Source organism: Bubalus kerabau, chromosome 3 (genome assembly GCF_029407905.1).
Source record: "Bubalus kerabau isolate K-KA32 ecotype Philippines breed swamp buffalo chromosome 3, PCC_UOA_SB_1v2, whole genome shotgun sequence".
NCBI classification, from domain to species: Eukaryota; Metazoa; Chordata; class Mammalia; order Artiodactyla; family Bovidae; genus Bubalus; species Bubalus kerabau.
In genome coordinates this window covers 130,266,601-130,287,434 of record NC_073626.1, presented here as the reverse complement: position 1 = coordinate 130,287,434, position 20,834 = coordinate 130,266,601, and the positions used below count along the sequence as shown (strand labels likewise).

Below are 20,834 nucleotides of genomic sequence, written 5' to 3'. Positions count from 1 at the left end.
CCCACCACTCACACTGTGTACCTGAAGGTAATTTTTCTCCTTACAGCAGGGATCCCCAACCTCCCGCCCACAGACCTGTACCTCCTGTCAGATCAGTAGCAGCATTAGATTAGACACAAAGTACACAAAAGTGCTGTGTAAGGGAGGGAACTTAAAGCCAGTGTTCTGTGACAACCTACAGGGGTTGGAAGGAGGTTTAAGAGGGAGGGGGCATGTGTATGTCTGTGGCTGATTCATGTTAACGTTTGGCAGAAACCACACAACATTGTGAAGTAATTATCCTTAGATTAAAAATACAATTTTTAAAAATTCGGGTCAATAATTGAAAAAAAAAAAAAGCAATCTGCTTGAATCATCTTGAAACAATTCCCCCAGCTCTCTTCTGTGGACAAATTGTCTTCCACAAAACTGGTCCTTAGTGCTAAAAAGGTTGGAGATCACTGCCTTAGAGGATGTACTTACTAGATACAGAGTTTTCCTGGAGAAGATTCCTTGGAAAGGAATCTTGGTAGAATGAGACTATCACAAAGTCAGGAGCTCTTTTCTTGTCAAGATCTGGGCTTTAGCCAAGATGAGAACCTTAATGTGGACACATTTTTTTTTTCAGTTTATTTATTTTATTGGAGGCTAATTACAATATTGTAGTGGTTTTTGCCATACATTGACATGAATCAACCACGGGTGTACATGTGTTCCCCATCCTGATCCCCCCTCCCACTCCCTCCCCATCCTATCCCCTGGGTCATCCCAGTGCACCAGCTCTGAGCACCCTGTCTCATGCATCGAACCTGGACTGGTGATTCGTTTCACATACGATAATATACATGTTTCAATGCCATTCTCCCAAATCATCCCACCCTTGCCCTCTCCCACAGAGTCCAAAAGACTGTTCTTTACATCTGTGTCTCTTTTGCTGTCTCGCATACAGGGTTATCATTACCATCTTTCTAAATTCCATATATATGCGTTAGTATACTGTATTGGTGTTTTTCTTTCTGACTCATTTCACTTTGTATAATAGGCTCCAGTTTCATCCACCTCATTAGAACTGATTCAAATGTATTCTTTTTAATGGCTGAGTAATATCCCATTGGGTATATGTACCACGGCTTTCTTATCCATTCATCTGCTGATGGGCATCTAGGTTGCTTCCATGTTCTGGCTATTATAAACAGTGCTGTGATGAACATTGGGGTACACATGTCTCTTTCAATTCTGGTTTCCTTGATGTGTATGCCCAGCAGTGGGATTTCTGGGTCATAAGGCAGTTCTATTTCCAGTTTTTTAAGGAATCTCCATGCTGCTGTTCTTCATACTGGCTGTACTAGTTTGCATTCCCACCAACAGTGTAAGAGGGTTCCCTTTTCTCCACACCCTCTCCAGCATTTATTGCTTGTAGACTTTTGGATAGCAGACATTCTGACCGGCGTGAGATGGTACCTCACTGTGGTTTTGATTTGCATTTCTCTGATAATGAGTGATGTTGAGCATCTTTTCATGTGTTTGTTAGCCATCTGTATGTCTTTTTGGAGAAATGTCTGTTTAGTCCTTTGGCCCATTTTTTGATTGGGTCGTTTATTTTTCTGGAATTGAGCTGCAGGAGTTGCTTGTATATTTTTGAGATTAATTCTTTGTCAGTCGCTTCATTTGCTATTATTTTCTCCCATTCTGAAGGATGTCTTTCACTTTGCTTACAGTTTCCTTTGTTGGGGCACTTTTCTTAAGAGATGGTTGCCTTGCTGTCATCAGATTATCAAAGGGGCAACCACCTGAAAAGAACTACACATGGTGCTCAAGGGTCTCTCTGTTGTTCAGTCTGTTATTTAACTTGATGCTCTGAGCCTTTTTGTACAAACATTCAGAGCAATGAACATGGAAAATAGGGACAACTGACAAGACAGAGAAAATAAATGTACGAGGATGTGTAAAAGAGAAATTGAATTATTGCAGCAAAATAGATGGCTGAAGTAGTAATATAAATATGCTTTTTATTTCAACATGAATGCTTCATGTTTAACCTAAAATAAGCCTCCTAGTGTAATAGGGAAGAACAAATAGGACTCCATATTAGATCTTTTGAAAATGGATTAGAACATGTTTCTTTTACTTTAATCTTTGTATTCTATTGCTCAGAGTTAAGAATTTTGCCAATGGCCTGATATATATAGGAGAGCCCGTTCAGGGTTCTGACCTTTTAAGGGTATAGCTCTTTTCCATTCACATAGAGACACAAAGTTACAGAACAGAGAATAATATTTTTCTTGTTGGAAATTTACAGGAACATTGTTACCTGATCTATGTGGACAGCTATAAGAACAAAGGATTCTGGGACCAAGAGGTTTTCAATAATTAAATATGCCCCTCCCTTCATTTCAGTTCAGTTCAGTTCAGTCGCTCAGTCGTGTCCGACTCTTTGTGACCCCATGAATCACAGCACGCCAGGCCTTCCTGTCCAACACCCGGAGCTTGCTCAAACTCATGTCCATTGAGTCGGTGATGCCATCCAGCCATCTCATCCTCTGTCTTCCCCTTCTCCTCCTGCCCCCAATCCCTCCCAGCATCAGGGTCTTTTCCAATGAGTCAACTCTTCACATGAGATGCCCCTCCCTTACCTTGCCTTTTAAAGAGTTCTGCCAAATTCTGGGGAGTTCTGGGTTTTTGGACATGAGCAACCAGTTCTCTCACTTGTCCCTGCAATAAATATTTCTCTCTTCCAAACTCTGATGTTTCTGTTTATTTGGCCTCATTGTGTATTGGGTACACAAACTTGCATTTGGTAATATTAGTTGTGACACCTGTTATCAAGAGAAGAGGTAAAATGGGAATCTGGGGGCCCCAGAGATCCTGGGTTAGGAAACACCCATGTTCTCACCCTAGATGTCTACACTTTTTGATAGAAAAGCTGGAGTGCAAGGCAGCTTCTCCTTGATTTAACAGTTTTTTGGAGCATCTGTTTTAAGCACATTCTTTCTAAAAGTGCTTGTTCAAGATAAAGGCAATCTTTTCACAGTTCTAGAGTCATCTAGAGTTCTCCCTATGTTTGTGACCTTCTTTATCTGCAAAATGGAGCTCTACTTTTAAATTCAGCCCAAACAATTCAGAAGAATGGAGTGTCTGCATAATTCCAAGAGAGAAACATCCCACATGTTACACTGAGTTGAAATGTTTCTTCTCTTTCCCTTCTAGAACAAGGAAGGGAAGAGTTTTATAATACTTCACCCCACTCCTGGGAAATGACTAAAATTATTTTAGTACTGCAAAGATAAGTCATAGTTCAAACTCCAAGAGTTCTTCATTTTGAACTATTTTTGTTAAAACCAATCATCTCATCTCCAAACTACTTAATCCCTAAATAAACGTACTTCTACATCTGGGTTGAATTTCACATTTTCAAATATGTATATGTCATTAAACTATAGAAATGACTTTAAAATGATTGAGATTGCATTCTCAGTGTCAACAACCTGATACAGTATGGATAATGCCACATGCAAACACACACCAGTGCTGATAATTTGTGTGGGTACTTACTATAGGAGCATCCATAGACTTCAACCCTCATGCCGATCTTTCCGCTTGGATTCCACTCCAGGGGGACAAAGCGAATGAACCGGGCTCTCACAGAATGCAGTAACTTGTGGTGCATCACACTGTCAGCATTCATGTTTCCTGCAAATGTCTGTGGGAAGAAATGGAAGCCAGGTGAGGTCTGTGACACCACGGCAGCACTGTCACCTGAGCTTAAGGACCACGAATGGAAATCCAGCCATGACATTCCATAAAGTCTTACAAAGAAAATCCTCAACATCTCAGATCTTCCAAATGAAATTTGACTCTGGTGAAAATTCTGCATTACGTGTTTTTTATATATATATATATATATATATATATATAGAGAGAGAGAGAGAGAGAGAGAGAGAGCTGCTGTACATTATTCTTTAAAAAACTCCTTCCCCAAGATTTCATAAGTATGTAAATCTTAGTAAGTCACAAGGCATGACACACAAAAGCTGTACTAAGCAAATAATGAAGTTCTGATATTCCTAACACTGATAATTACTGTGGTATGGGAGATAACTGAAAAATCTCTTCATGGAACAAAGGCTTTTATAGAAGCAATTGTTACCATTAATTGAAGCCAATCACTAAGCAAAGACTTTTTCATGATCATTATTGCTATTTTATAGATTAAAAAGAAATCTGAAGCCTAGAGAGAGAAAAGAGGATGAAAAATATCTTTAAATCATCTAAATGGTTAGTAATTAGTCTATGGTTCAATTTCAAAGTTGTCCTATTCCAAAGCATATAGCTTTTCTACAGCCACTCACTTTTCAACTATTCCACTGTCAATTGCTCCACTAGGGAGAACAGGAGTCTCTGGTTTTTATGTAATTTATATTCATACTTCCTTGTGAAGGTTAAGCAAAGGAACACACAGCATGGGAGATATTTGGTACACTAAAATTATGCCTCCTAGCCTTCATTTGGATGAATGATTTCTGGGGTAGAAATTTTCTACAGATGGAATCCAAAGTCTCATACCTAATCTTTTTTTCCCCACTGGGGTAAAATATGAATAACATAAAATTTGCCATTTTAACCATTTTCAAGTATATATTTCAGTGGCTTAAAGTACAATCACATTATTATGCAACCATCACACCTATCCATCCCCAGAACTTTCTCTTCATCCTGATTGTACCTTATCTTTAAGGTAGGATGTCAGGTAGCACACTGATTAGTTTGCTTCATTATGAATCATCACCAGTCTTCTTTTCCAACTCAAGTATTCATGGGTAAAGCCTTCATGCTAATGTTCTATCAACACCAACCAAACCATTGGTTTCTCAAATGGCCAAAGAGAATACCAAGTAAAAGGATTTTATGTATGTAATGGAATCCGTTTCAATGATTTGAATCTTAACTTTGACTGTATTCTCATAACATCTGTGAATCTCGGGTAATTTGAACAATCTGACATTTCTGCTGTACACAAAACACCCACTGGCTAATAACTCTGACATTAGAAAATTAATATAGTCACTATTATACATCATAAATTGGCTTATGAAGAACAGAGAAGCTCACTTTCTACTTTGCTGCAAAACTCTGATGCAAGAGAATGATTTGGGGGAGGGGAATTCCTTGAAGTTCAAATGTAACTTTCTTCTCCACAGGTTTGTCAAAGATTTGGTCATTGTCTCAATACAGAAAAAAAAAAAGAAAAAAAGGTTCTCTTCAGCAGGCTCATCTTTAGCATGTCCTGTTCCAACTTTAGCAACTGATACAGATATAAAACCTCTTCAACCTTTGCCCACCTTCCCTGCAGAATGCAGTTCTTTTCAAAATTTACTTCTTTGATACATGAATTTGGGAGGTGGTTAAAGATTCTGGTGGGCTTCCACTGTTGGATGCATTGAACATATTTCATGTTTTTCTACAACCAAACTTGGCAGACTTCAGTTTAGTTCTCCGGACTCCGTTAACTGTGTTTCCTACAACCCACTACCCAAGCATGTAGAGGCTCTGTATTTTCAGCATCCCATATAGAAACTGAATTTTAAACAGGACTTTATTCACACTGAGGGTGATGGGGGAATCCTCTCCTATGTTCTAAGTGACATATAGACTGAATATACCTTAAGTGTATATTGAAATCCTGGTTGTAAAATTCTAGATGAAAGGTTTATTTAGGGAGCTTGGAATCCTCAGGTGCCACATGTTCTGAAGAGGGAATCCTGGATTCTCACCCAAATGGTCAGCATCGTGGCATCATTGTGTAATATTGGGCAAACAATCTATTCTTTCTGACCCTCACTCCCTTGCAATATTGAGATCTCAGCATCTCAACATTTCAAGGTTTCCTACTATTCTAGAGTCATATTGTTTGCAGTTTCATAGTCCCGTGAATACACATCTGAACAGACCCAAGGTCACAAAGTTTTGAGATTTCAAAGTATGCAATGCATGATCCCAGAGCCCTCCTAGAGCTAGCAGCCTAAACAATTAGAGATAGAGGCAGATTGAATCTAAAAGAAGCTGCAACCAAACGCTCACCGAGTTCACCAGTTCATCTTCCTACAAGGTCAAAGAAATGCAGTGCTTGGCAATACAAGACTGTGTAGGCTGGGATGAAAAGCAAAGAATCTTATTCTCCAGGTACTTGGATCCCAAGGCCCTACTAAGATGCTTTAAAAATACTGCTCTCTCAATGCCAGCTCAGTTGCTGAAGATAGCAACTGAACAACAGTGGAATGATGGGTGACTTCTCTTAGGAAACAATGGAGACCAGCAAATGCTCTAAGTATGAAACTCTCAACCTCACACTCTATATCCAGCACAAAATAGCTTTCAAATCTGAAGGAAAAATAACACAATTTCATTTAAACAAAAGTTGTGACAATGTATTACCTACAGATCTCCACTGTTAAGAAGTGTAAAATAAGTTCTACACTCTAAAGAAACTGATTCCAGATGGAACATTCAGTGTACAAGAAGAGATGGAGAATAAGCAAAGTGTTAAATAGGTGGCTAAATATAAGACTACTTGTATTTCTTTTCTTAAATATTTTAAAAGCCAATACTCAGTTTAAAGGAAAAATAATAATACATTGTGATGTTGATTGCAAATGTACAAGTGAACATGTATCAATAAAACCACAAAGGATGGCATGCGGAATGTAGGCTAAAGAGAATTATACTGTTGCAAGACCATAAGACAATATATAAAGTGGTATGTCAATTTGAAGTAAATTTAAATAAGCCGAGAATGCATTAAAATAAACCTAAGAGGTATAGTCACAAAGCCGTTATAAAAGAGGAAGGAACACTAAAATATGATAACAACAGCAGTGAGGCACCAATGCTCGTTTAATGTGAAATAAGATAAGAAATGAGAAATGAATAAATACAGAGGAGAAATTTCAAGATAGTAAACTTAAAACTTTCCCAGTGGATAATTACATTAAAAGAAACCTGAGTCAAACCTCAGCTAAAGGCATAAATTGTCAGGCTAGATAAAAAAGGAAGGCTTATTAATACACTTTTTTATATAATACTCTTTGTGAAATAAAGATATTGACAGGTTAAAAGTAAAATGAAGGGAAAAGACATTTCATGCAAATAATAGGCACAATAAACCTGGCTTTTCTCTATTAATATCAGACATTGTAAACTGTATTACAAGATAGGAGAGATTTTCAAATTTATAAAGGGTCAGTTCATCATGAAGAAAAAACACCTAAATGCACATGCACCTACAACAGAGATTCAAAAATAGTCAGTGAGAATATAAGATTCAACAATATTATCAGAGAACTTGCTTAATTAATGTTCTTGGAATACTTCACTGAATGCTGATTATATATTATTTTCAAATGCATGTGGAACATCGACTAAGAGACACTATATCCTACCCAATAAGTCCTGAAGAAACCACAGTTTGTTTTCTGACCACAATTAAATTAAATTAAGAATTGGTAATAATAAATTACCTAGAAAACTTTCAAATATTTAGATATTTACAAACACACTTTCAAGTAATCCTTAGGTCAACAAGAAACCACAATGGAAATTCGAAAACAATGGAAATTGAAGAATGATAGAAATACTGTATCAAAATTTGTGCTTTTAATGAAAGCAGTCCTTAGAAGATAATTCATGGCTTTAAAGGTTTTTTAAAAGATATAATAAGAAAGATATAAAATTTAAAATCTAAGTTCCCACTCTAAGAAGATATAAAAAAGAGTAAATTGAACTCTGAAGAGTGTTAGATTGGAATACTACTAATCCATATAAGCAGTGAGCTTTTATAAAGGGCACATACTCTTTGATCCTATGCATATGAAGTTCCATGGGATGCAAAACTAAGCTCTGATGATAGAAATCAGAACAGAAATGTTCTTAAGGACAGGCAGAAAATGCACAACAGCATTCATCACAATCTGATCATAACATCTTTGTGAGGTAGGAAATCTGTATTATCTTATTTTAAAGATGAGAAAACTTAGTTTGGGAGAGAATTTAAGTGGAATCATAAATCATAAGAGATTATCAAATTGGGACTGGATTATAAAGATTTTAACTAAAGCCCAGTGATCCTTTTATTGCATTCCGAATAGCACTCTCTTATGTCATGTTTCTGAAACCAAAAAATTGCTTGGCCCTCTGCATATCTTACTTTACCTCACTCTATTTATCATCAGGAAGGTTTTAGCCAGCTTCCTCACTGAAGGAGGCACACTGGCATACACACACCCACCTACACACACACATTTAACTTTTCTGAATTTGCAACACATCTTACAATTGTGCAGCCAATAACTATAGTGTCCCCACCTTACCAGGAACCCCCAGAAATCAGAGAAGTTAATTCTGAACAGTAAGGCATGTATTACTTGTCAGGGGTCTGTTTTGTTCTCACTCCACCACAAGAACAAAACTTAGTTTGGGTTCAGGTTTTTGTTTTGTTTTTTTTTCAGTATCTCATAGATTTATTTTATTTTTTAAAAATTTTATTTTATTATTTAACTTCACCATATTGTATTGGTGTTGCCACATATCAACATGAATCCGCCACAGGTATCAGGTTTCACACTGTTGTCACCGTATATATGTTATCATTACTATCTTAAGAAATCACGCGTATGGTTCATGATAAAGCTGCTCATTGATTTTTTAAAATTTTATTTTATTTTTAAACTTTACAAAATTGTATTAGTTTTGCCAAATATCAAAATGAATCCGCCAGGAATGCAATGCTAACATTGGTCTTTCTGTCTCCCTTCCTACTTCTAGAATTAAAGGAGCTTGATCAGAGATGTTAAGTCCCTATGTGCTTATAAAAGAAAACAAGCACACAGAGTGGGTTCACGATGTGGGGTGGGGGTGAGGGAGTTCTTCATTCTGGGCAGGTGGAAGGATCCACAGGTAATTGAAGGGAAAGAGGTAGAGTAAGCCTTCAGCTGCTGCGGATACCCATTCCTTGACATTAAGCAACATTTTGGTTGACAAATGGAAGATCCTGGTGTCATAATGAAGGTGCGGATGCTATTTTCCTGCTTTATTAGGCAGCTAATGGAGGGGGCATAAATGGTGAAGCTAAGGGGGACTCCAGCCAGCACTTATCAATGGAGAGTGGACCCGTTTGGGTTAGCTGCCATTGGAACATCTCATTTGGAGGCAAGGAATACACCAGGTTGAGTGAATACATTATTCTGACAGCTCTGACTGGCAGCTGGATTGCAAGCAGCCAGGTGCCACAGGGAGGATGTTGTTATTTTGCCTAACTGCAGTCTGGACAAGAAATAACAAGTACAAGCCCCAAATTCTGCCTCAGTAAGCTTGAGAGAAAATATCAGGATTTCTCAGGGAGATTTCTTATTTCAAGTCATGTGTCCTGCCAAACATATCACCCTGCCCCAGAATCAGGATTAAGAGCAGTGGTAAAACAGGGAAAGAAATGGCATGAGCTTTGGGGGCTAATCTAAACAAATTGAGATTCACTCTGTTGTCCCTGGCAAGGCTCTTAGACTATAATTGGAAATACAGGTTGCATGGCATTTTAAGCTGGGGTGTGTAGCTCAATGTATGGAATGTGTTTTATTTTGTTTTGTTTAATTTGTATTGCAATATAGCTGATTTACAATGTTGTGTTAGTTTGAGATGTACAGCAAAGTGATTCAGTTATACATATAAATATATATATATATATGTATATATTCTTTTTCTAGATTCTTTTCCCTTAGATGTTATTATCAATGTTTGAGTAGAGTTCCCTATGCTATACAGAAGGTCCTTGTTGGTTATCTATTTTATATAGGCTGTTAGTCGCTCAGTCATGTCCAACTCTTTGTTACTTCATGGAGTGTAGCTTGCCAGGCTCCCCTGTCCATGGAATTCTCCAGCCAAGAATACTGGAGTGGATTGCCATTCCCCTCTTCACAGGATCTCCCAGGGATTGAACCTGGGTCTCTCACATTTCAGGCAGATTCTTCACCATTTGAACCAGCAATAATAGTATGTATATCCCTTTCATGGATCACTGCCTTGTCATAGTGAAGGGGCCTGCATAACTCAATGAAACTATGAACCATGCCATGCAGGGCCACCAAGATGGACGGGTCATCATGGAGAGTTCTGACAAAATGTGATCCACTGGAGGAGGGAATGACAAACCACCCCAGTATATTTCCTGTGAGAACCCCATGAACTATACAAAAAAGCAAAAAGAAATGACACTGAAAAATGAGCCTTCCAGGTCAGAAGGTGCCCAATATGCTGCTGGGGAAGAACAGAGACTCTACTAATAGCTCCAGAAAGTATGAAGAGGCTGGACCAAAAGCAGAAACAATGTTCAACTGTGGATGTGTCTGGTGATGAAAGTAAAATCCAATGCTATAAATAACAGTACTGCATAGGAACCTGGAATGTTAGGTCCATGAATCAAGGTAAATTGGACATGGTCAAGCAAGAGATGGCAAGAGTAAACATGGACATCTTAGCAATTAGTGAACTAAAATAGATGAGAATGGGTGAATAGAATTCGGATTACCATTATATCTGCTACTGTGGGCAAGAATCCCATAAAACAAATGGAGTAGCCGTCATAATCAACAAGAGTCCGAAAATGCAGTACTTGGGTGAACCTCAAAAACAACAAAAATGATCTTGCTTCATTTCCAAGTCAAACCATTCAACATCACAGTAATTCAAGTCTATGCCCCAACCACTAATGCCAAAGAAACTGAAGATGATCAGTTCTGTGAAGATCTAGAAGACCTCCTAGAACTAACACCAAAAAAGGATGTCCTATTCACCATTGGGGATTGGAATGCAAAAGTAGAAAGTCAAGAGATACCTGGACTAACAGGCAAGTTTGGCCTTGAAGTACAAAATGAAGCAGGGCAAAGCCTAACAGAATTTTGCAAACATTTGCTGGTCATAGCAAACACCCTTTTTCAACAACACAGGAGATGACTTTTACACATGAACATCACCAAATGGTCAATACTGAAATCAAACTGACTACTTTTTTTGTAGCCAAAGATGGAGAAGCAATGTACAGTCAGGAAAAATAAGATCTGGAACTGACTGTGGTTCAGATCATCAGCTTCTCATAGCAGACTTCAGGCTTAAATTAAAGAAAGGGGAAAACCACTAGGCCAGTCAGGTATGACTTACATCAAATCCCCTATGATTATATAGTGGAAGTGACAAACAGATTCAAGGGATTAGATCTAGTAAACAGAGTACCTGAAGAACGATGGCCAGAGGTTCACAATATCATACAGGAGGCAGTGAACAAAACCATCCCAAAGAAAAATAAAAGCAAGAAGGCAAAGTGGTTCTCAGAGAAGACTTTCTAAACAGGTGAAGAAAGAAGAGAAACAAAAAGCATGGGAGAAAGGGAAATTTACACCCAACTAAATGCAAAGTTCCAGAGAATAACAACATGGCCTGACATCACTCACACTGAGTTGCTAAATGACTGAGTGAATAAACAAAGGCTCATAATGTTTATGAATCTTGGTTTTCTCATCAGGAAAAGCATTAAAATAAAATCTCCAGGATTGCAAGTCTTACATCAAATACCATTGCAAATGACATTGCACACAGTAGACTCTCCCCAGTGCAAGCCATACTCTTAAAGAGAGAGACAGAAAGAGAGAGAAAGACAGATTTCAATAGCCGAGTCTTGGGTACAAATATCTTTCTGTAAGAGTATATTTTGAAACAATGACTTATTAATATCCTCCAGTCCTACATAAGGCATTTTTCAACCATACTTAAAATTTCTGAATGACATTCAAAGGCTCTCCGCACAAAAGAGTGGGAAATGTAAACTAAGGACTAGCAGCCCAGAGCTAATTGGGAAATCAGCTTTGGGCATTTAATAAGATACATTTATTAAGGCAGGGGGTAATCAACATGCAAACCACAGAGTTATAGCTAAGATGGATAAACACACTCAGGCTTCCATGTTCCAAACTACTATTCAGGGGTTCTTGTTGAATTTATTTCTGACAATCCGAGAGGAAAGTGAGATGAAGGTGTTAGGTGTTGACCACTGTTGGCTCACAGAGATTCTGAAATGATAGACTTTAAGGAGTTAAAATGGGTAATTAAACTACTGGAATTTTTTCTAACTTGTTTGCAGTACATTGCCCATTATAAGTTTCTATGTGGTATGCATGCATACTAAGTCACTTTAGTAATGTCCAACTCTGTGCAACCCCATGGACTGTAGCACCCCAGTCTCATCTGTCCATGGGATTCTCCAGGCAAGAATACTGGAGTGGATTGCCATGCCCTCCTCCAGGGGATGTTCCCAACCCAGGGATCAAACCCATGTCTCTATGTCTCCTGCATTGGCAGGTGGGTTCTTTACCACTGATGCCACCTGGGAAGCCTCTATATGGTATATCTACCTGTAATTTTATAAAAGCAGTTATTTAAAGAAATTAGGAGTCAAATGGCTCTTGACCTGTATATGAGAGTGGTCCCATTTGAGATGCTGGAGACAGTCTCTACCTTGATCTGGGTAGTGGTTAGAGGGTATATGTATATATTTATATTGGTCCAGGGGTACCCTCTAAATTCACTTTATATATAGCAAATGCACTTTAGTTTTTAAAGATATATCTATTTTTTCAAATAGGAGATGCAGGTTTGATCCCTGGGTGGGGAAGACCCACTGGAGGAGGAAATGGCAACCTACTCTAGAATTCTTGCCTGGAAAATCCCACAGACAAGAGGAGCCTAGTCGGTGGGAAGTGACATGGATCAGTCATCCTTTTTCCCAACTATTCAGATCAAGTTAGAAAGGTGGGCCCACTATCCACTCCTTTTTTTTTTTTAACACTGTCTATTGCCATTTATTGAAGTCTTGAAGATTTACAATGTGTTGAATACCACACTAACTCTATACCCCATTTCGTCACCATTCTCCTAGTGTGATGAAACAGGGTGATCCTCTGTAATCTATATTAATACTATTTCATCAGCAACTCAAGCACAAATAAAGTTTACTGAATTTCAAGAGTTACAAGCACTAGGAAAGGGCATTGGTAAAGCTATTAAAAAAAAAAAAAAAAAAAAAATTGAGGACTTCCCAGGTGGCGCTATTATAACAAACCTGTCTGCCAGTGCAGGAGCATAAGAGATAAGGCTTCTATCCCTGGGTCAGAAAAATCCTCCAGAGGGCATGCAAATGACTCCAGATTTCTTGCCTGGAGAATCCCATGGACAGAGGAGCCTGGCGAGCTACAGTCTGTGGAGTCACAAAGAGTCACACATGACTGAAGCAACTTAGCATGTAGCAGCGCACTAGAGGTCCAGTTGTTGAGACTCTGATTGTCAATGTAGGGGACACAGGTTCAATCCCTGGTCCAGGAAAATTCTACACGTCACAGGAAATCTAAGTCTGTGAGTCACAACTACTGAGGCCATGCACCACAGCTGTTGAAGCTGGCACAGCCTAGAGCCCATGCTCCGCAAGAAGAGAAACCACCACAATGAGAAGCCAGCACACTGCAACTAGAGTAGCCCCACTCTCCACAGCTAGACAAAGCCCACAGGCAGCAATGAAGACTCAGCACAGCCAAAGGGAAAAAAAAAGGAAGAAGTTGAAGGACTTTCTAATCACCATTGGCTTTAACAAGTAAGCTTTATTGATTTGAAGGAAGTTTCTGAATTAAGTTGATCAAAACTCTTCCTAGACCAATAGAAATATTATGTACACAATTAGCCACCATCTTCTCTATGACAATGTTTGTGTTTGGGTCATGTTTTAATAGAAAATAAAATACAATCCACTAATAATTTAGAAATCATGTCTATCAACTCACAGCTCAACAGGAATGTGGCTTTACTGTCTACTGGCTTGGATGATCCAGAGTGCTAATTATTCTTGAGGATAATATGAATGTAAAAGTATTTGTTTTTAAAAATGAGTATATGCTGATGACACCAAGTCCTCCTTTGCCACTGCGGCATTTGTTCAGAGTTCTGGTTTTTGTGTGACTTCTGCTGTGTTACATATAAAGGGTACCAAAGTGACTGTTGAGATATGTCATGTATTTATGTTTCCACCTCTGCGCTGAGGGCTGTAACACCCACACATATGGCAGCTTGACCATGTGACGCATGCCTGGAAGGACTGAAATACCCACTTAGCAAAATTAGACTTTTCACACTCCACTAAAACAAAGAGAAACAATGCCTTTGCCCTTCTTCAATTTCTGGAAAAGAAATCAAAAGTTTTCTGGACTTACTCCTCTGTGAAATGGGGAAGCGTCAGAGTTGACAGGAGGACTTGGCCTATCACAGGACCTGGCGTTAAGGAGAGACATGATAGCAAGGGCGGGAGCCAAAGCAAGAAAGAGATTAACTGGAGTATCCAGGGTAAAGCTGCGGAGTAAAGAGAAAAGTGCAAAACAAAGGCTGGCAGCCGGTCAGCCCTAAATGTGCCTCACCATAGCTTTAATATTGGCTTCCCTTGTGGCTCATCTGGTAAAGAATCTGCCTGCATTGCGGGAGACCTAGGTTTGATCCCTGGATTGGGACAATCCTCCGGAGAAGGGACAGGCTACCCACTCCAGTATTCTGGCCTGGAGAATTCTTTGGACTGTATAGTCCATGGGGTTGCAAAGAGTCAGACACGACCGAGCAACTTTCACTTACTTACTTATATCTTTAATAGGTGATCTCCCCAAGCCCTTTCCCTCTGCAGTATCCCCCTGCCTATCTCGCTTTACTCTTTCCTACCTGCATCGCACCTGAAGAACCAAATACATCTATTTATTTACCTTCTTGTCGCTCTCCATGGTACTACATGAATCATGTGGCTTCTCCTAGAATCACAGCTGAAGCCCATAAAGGTTTTCTCAGTGAAGGAATGATAGGCAACCTTTGCTCTCCTAATTTGTTTCATTAGAGAGCCTATTATCATTTTTTTTCTTGGAACTTCTTAACTGTGCTCCATAGACATGCGAATACAATGCCATAATAAGGGAAGTTCACGTTCACAGCTTTTGGTGGACAAACCAAGAGAGAGAAGTTAGCAGATAATTTCTCAACAAAATGTATTTCCTAGTTAAAGGGAAACAATGACATGTCAGAATTCCTTCTACTACCACAGTGCTTTAATGCTCTGAATTCTTGGACTAGCACAGTTCAGAGAGCAAAAGAGAGAGTAAGGTTCAATGTATATGGTTCAGAAATCCTGTACTACCTAGTCTATCAGGAACTATCTGAGGGAAAAGCATCAGAGGAGCTGGTGGGCAGCTCACACTTCTCGTATTTCTTCCTTGATGACAGTCCGTGCCTACAAGGCCAAGGTGTTGAGCTCACAGCTTCCTGCAGACTGTGGGTATGGTTCCTACTGTCTTACACAGTATATCCGCTGAGCCTGGTGCTGTCTCTAAAAGGACAAAGTGATGCCTAAAAGGTTCCAGGATGTTCATATCATTATTTCCTCCTCAGAGCTTTTCAGGCTCCCTTCCAAAACGAATGTCTACAACAGCAGATAAAACCCAATTTACCTGTCAAGTAGCTGATTTTCTCCTAAGATAACTTAACTTCCCTGAATAGGAATCTTTGAAGAGACAGCAGACTGTCACTGGAAACAAGAACCTGAAAGCAGACATCATGTGTCTTTTTTAAAATTCATTTTCCTGAGATTGGATCTCAAAGTAGCACTCTGCAAAGTGATGTCAACTCAGTGTCAGCCTCTGGCAAAACCATGTAATAGGCCCAGTTCATCAGGATCTCCTTCTCTTCTCCCTCACACCTTTGTCCCATTTCTGCTCTTAACTTTCAACTTTTTTCCTGTTAAATCAATAGTAACTCAAGCAATGATCCTTCCTAGGCAAAAATCAGCATTTCCCTTCTTAAAAGGGACACTTGAAGCATAAAGGAATGAAAAAGGAAGGGAGGGAGAAAAGGAAGGAAGGAAAGAGGGAGGGAAGGAGGGAGGAAGGAGAGAAGGAAGGAAAATTTTATATGCTAAAATAATTAATATCTGATATTAGTTTGGCTAATAAACTGAGACAAAAATACCTGAATATCTGCTGCAAGCTCTGAGGTCTGGCCTTGAGTAAATAAAAACTGAAGTCAATATCTGGTGATGGCTCTCCTCCCTCATTTTCCATCCCCACCTTCACGACCTGTTTCCTGGGTACCACAATAGCCTCCAGACAATTTTTGTCCCTCTGGTGTTACTCCCATCTAAACAATCTGACAAGAGAGTTCTTTACCTCTAAAATCAAGGAGAGATTTCCTTGTACACCCTATAAAACCTTCTGTTTTCCAAACCATCTCCTGCTTCTCCTCTCTGCCCCAGCCCGCCTTCCACCATATCAGACTACTAGAGGTTCCCTCAAGCACACCAGCAAATGCTTCTTTTAAGCACCTCCTTCACTGTGTTCTTTCCAACCTCTTTGTTTAAGCTGGTGACACTCTTTATTTACTGCTATTGTCTCTTCTGTCTCAGCAGCACACCAGCACAAAGGTCAGAATGGATGCATTTACGGTGGTCTCCGCCTCCAGATAGCACTCATCATGAGGATCTCTGCCTTCATTCATTTTCTCTCTAGTACTCTGCACAGATTGTAGCACCCAGAAAGTGGAAAATAGATAAGGTTTCCATTCTTCACTCTGCTTCTTATCCCTGATCCCCCTTGAGAAGCGTTGCTGGACCCTAGGCTGCACGATGCAGGGCTTTGCAGGAAGGGACCCTTGACCTTTACCACCTATTCTTGCTCCATGTGTAGCCAAAGGCCATTCATATCATCTTTCAGTATCTTGGTTTCTTCATCCATTAAATGGAGATAATAATCCATAGGAAAGGAATCATTCATTAAAGCTTCTTTTATTCCAGACCAGTTCCCCTAAAACTATTCGTTGATTCCCCTTTCCCAGCAGTTTGCAGCAGCAGCTTCCATGGCTCACATCAATCATCCTTCCAGTTGCTCTTGCGCGTAAACAGTAGGGAGGTCTGCATGCTCCATATCAAATGCAGAGGATTAGGGCTGGATAAATGAGTGTGTACCTCCCTGCAGCAGGGGACACTCAGTCCCTATTCATACTTTACTTTGCTCCCCAATTTAAGTAGTGATTTTCAGAGTATCCCACTTGATGATTCTACACTTGGTCTGACTTCAGTGTTGACCACATTTGAATCCAGGCAAACAGGGATTCTGAGATCCTCAGCTTGACATTCAAGACCCTCACTCAAAGCTGATTTCATTCTGCTTTACGAGTCTTCTTTCTTGCAATCCCTGCATGCTGTAAACTCCCCAAATTGGGGCCATCTACAGTCACAGGCCACAGATGTTCCATGCAATTTCGTCTTGGTCCTTTTGTGCTATGGAGTTACTTTCATGTGGACTTAAAAGGATGCTCCCAGGCTCAAACTCTTGTTCCATCACTTACTGAATGTGAGAACTTGGGCAAGTACTTTTCTGTCCTAATATTCGCCTAACTTTAAAAAGGCGACAAAGAGCATTTCTCGGGATGGTTGAGAGGAATGTGTTGGTGCATGTCTATATAGATGCAGGAGTAGCCATATGTTTGTATTTATTCATGTGTAGATGGCTCATACTTTGTGCCAGAATTATTCTAAAGAACATATGCCCTCATGAATATAGCTTGAATTTGCTTAGACTATGTTTTTCATGAAATATGAAGTTGTGGAATAATGTATAACCTTGTAATTGTTCAGTTGCTAAGTAATGTCCAACTTTTTGTGACCCAGTGGACTGCAGTGAACCAGGCTCCTCTGCCCTTCACTATTTCACAGAGTTTGCTCAAATTCATGTGCAATGTATAACTTACACAGGTGTTAACTATTAGTATTGTTAGCTCTACATTTTCAGTTCAGTCATAATTATTCTTCAAGCCCATGTCAAATGTTGACTTATTTGTTAAACAAATCCTAGTTCTTCAGGCAAAGGAGGGAAGGAAACTAATATCTCTTGGATGAAGATAATGAGCCAAGTACCTGTTCTCATCTCAGTCCTCTTCATGTCCTGTGTTGGTTCTGGGCATTTGGAAAATGAAGTATCTGAGACATAGGGGTCTAGTAAGTTGCCCATGGTAGAGCTGGGAATTGAGCCCAGGTCTGCCCACCAGTTCAAACCTCCTTCCTCCCCACTCCACATGGCTGTTTCTTCCTCTCCTCTGAACTGCCCTTGTGCACGATTTCTAACTTCATCATGGCACTTAATACTGGCTACTTTCTATTGTAGTATTATCTGTGTATATATATGATTGCAACCATGAAAGACTACATTTTTTCAGAGCAAGATTATACATATACACATATATATGTGAATCTATATATAAATATTATATATATGATATATATAATAATATATGAGTAAGTCATTGCTAATAGTCTATATATATTATGTATACTGCATATACTCCATTTTATTTGATATAATCCATTTTATTATATATTATCCATATGAGAACTTACCCACTTGTCTAGCATTGCATATTAAAATACAACTATTATATATTAAAATATAATATTTATAATGTGAATATTCTATATTTATAGATAATTTCAATATGTAAATTTATAGAAATATATGTTTATAGTTGACCTTATATATACCATATATATTTTATGTAATATGTATTCCATTTTATGTTATACAATCCACTCTATATATATGTACATATCTTATCCATCTGATAACCTCTACAGTTGCTTAGCATTACATATTAAACATGTAACTATTACATTTTTACATATATTATATAAATACTCAGTACAGTTTTTCAGAACACAGTTTTATATATATCAATTCATAAATATATATGTGATTCATCTGATAACACCCATATTTGTCTAGCATTACATACTAAACATGTACTTAAACCTAAACCTTGACCTTATAGATCTCATGCCCAACACTCCCTGTTTACATCTTTATTCATTCCTTTGCTTTATTAATGGACATGCTTGTTTCATCTATAAGAGTTCTTTTTTTAAATAAATTTAAATTTTGGAAGAGTCTTAAACCCTGCATTTACCACAAGGTAAGATCCAAAGTACTTTAATTCCTATTTTAATGATTAAAAATGAAAATATCAATAAAACACAGCCATGACATGAGGCCTTGACACTTTTATGGGCACAGAGCTGAGATTCTCAATTTGATCTTGGCTAGATTCCTTTGGCATGCAGATAGAATGTGTGATACTCAGAGCACAGGATACAGTGAAAAAAAGTGAAACACAGCCAAATGGGCTGCAATCTTGTCGTCGTCATGTTGGGGACTGGGTAAGTTTTTTAACATCTCTGTGCCTTTGTTTTCTCCTCTGTGAAATGGGAAAAACAGCTCTGCATATGTCAGAGGCCTGTTATAAGGATGAAAGAAGATGGTACATGTAAAATACTGTGCAGTTCCTTCATGCAGCAAATGCTCATCACATGTTCACAATTCATCTTCTTTTTGTTAATATGTAGCTTGTCAGCATAGGGTAAGAACAGGCTCACACTCTCCATGGGAGTCTAAGTGGTAAGCTGTCAGGGGCTGCATTTCTGATGCTGGTTCTGTAATATATCATTTCTGTCCCTCCTATTTCCATGCTCTTTATTCTCTTTTTATTAATGGCTAGAAAAAGCACACAATAGCTATCACAATTAGGTATTAGAAATGTATGAACTATGACTGACATCTCTTATAGAGGGTTCTCTAATTTACTCTGAACACTTTAAAACCTGGGTGGCTAGAAATCAAGACAAACTGCCAGTGTAAAGCAAATCGTGCTTTCTCATTCATAACAGGGAGAAATTGTACTTTCATTTTGTAGAAAATAAAGCATAGTGATTCCATGTGTTTATGCATCTGCCAAAGTAAACTCCACAATCCTATTCAGATGAGATGAAACCCGGGACAATGGCAAGTGGCCCGCGCCCAGAGCAGCCTAAGCCTGGGGTGGGGAGACTACTGCATCCTGGTCTCTTTTAATAGGTCCCTAAAGAAATCTGAGAGAAGGAGGCACCCCTTGCTTTGGAGCACAGGAAGGCTGGTCAAAGATACTCTGGAGGGCAGTTATGTGACTCTCTGAAATGGAGTTCTGAGCCAGGGGTGAAGGACAGAGATGCTGGGCTGGGCCTCCTGCTAGAAGGTATGGAACCATGTGTAAATCTAGAGTCTTTAATATAGGATTACCAGTTTGAGGCTTTTCCATGTTGTAATTTTCTTTGACTTATTCTCAAACTTTCTTCATATCTCAAAACCCTACAGTTAAGTTTTACTTTAGATAAGTCCAGGTAGAAACCATGACTTTTCTATGAAAATCTGCAGGAGTAGATCCTGATACACCAAAAGGCCATGAGTCTTGGTTGAGATAAAGAATAACAGCCAAGATAGATTTGAAGAACAGGTATGCCTTCCTTAGCATCTCAGAAAACTTTAGAGGCCACAGCAATCATGGATAATAGAGGCTTGGCTCATATCACATGGAAATTAAAGGAAACATGACACCCGAAGGCCAGAGAGCTTGGGGACATGACCTTGCATGATCTCCATAACTTAGTTCACAATATGCAATGGTAAACAGGCATGGATTCAAATCTAACCAAAACTATGTTCATTTAATTAAGAGTGCCCAGGCCTTTTGCCTAAATTAAATGATTAGGAGAAAAAAATACAAAGAAAACAAAAGAACAAAAAAGAAATTAAAATAAAACAAGCATGTTCTTCATGCATTCATCTGTTAGAGAATATTTGAGTTGTTTCCAAGTCCTGGCTATTGTAAACAGTGCTGCAAAAAGAACACTACACGTATCTTTTTGAATTATGGTTTTCTCAGGG

At 38.8% G+C, this 20,834-nt stretch overlaps 1 protein-coding gene across 2 annotated transcripts in view; it reads right to left on the bottom strand.

The window, feature by feature from the left end:
* CNTNAP5 (contactin associated protein family member 5) overlaps window positions 1-20,834 on the bottom strand; it is a 1,047,625-nt gene that overhangs the window by 588,806 nt on the left and 437,985 nt on the right. For both annotated transcript variants that reach the window (XM_055572939.1, XM_055572940.1), the window contains exon 4: window positions 3,532-3,679. In XM_055572939.1, the coding sequence (XP_055428914.1) occupies window positions 3,532-3,679 (148 nt within the window). The remainder of the gene's footprint in view (window positions 1-3,531; window positions 3,680-20,834) is intronic.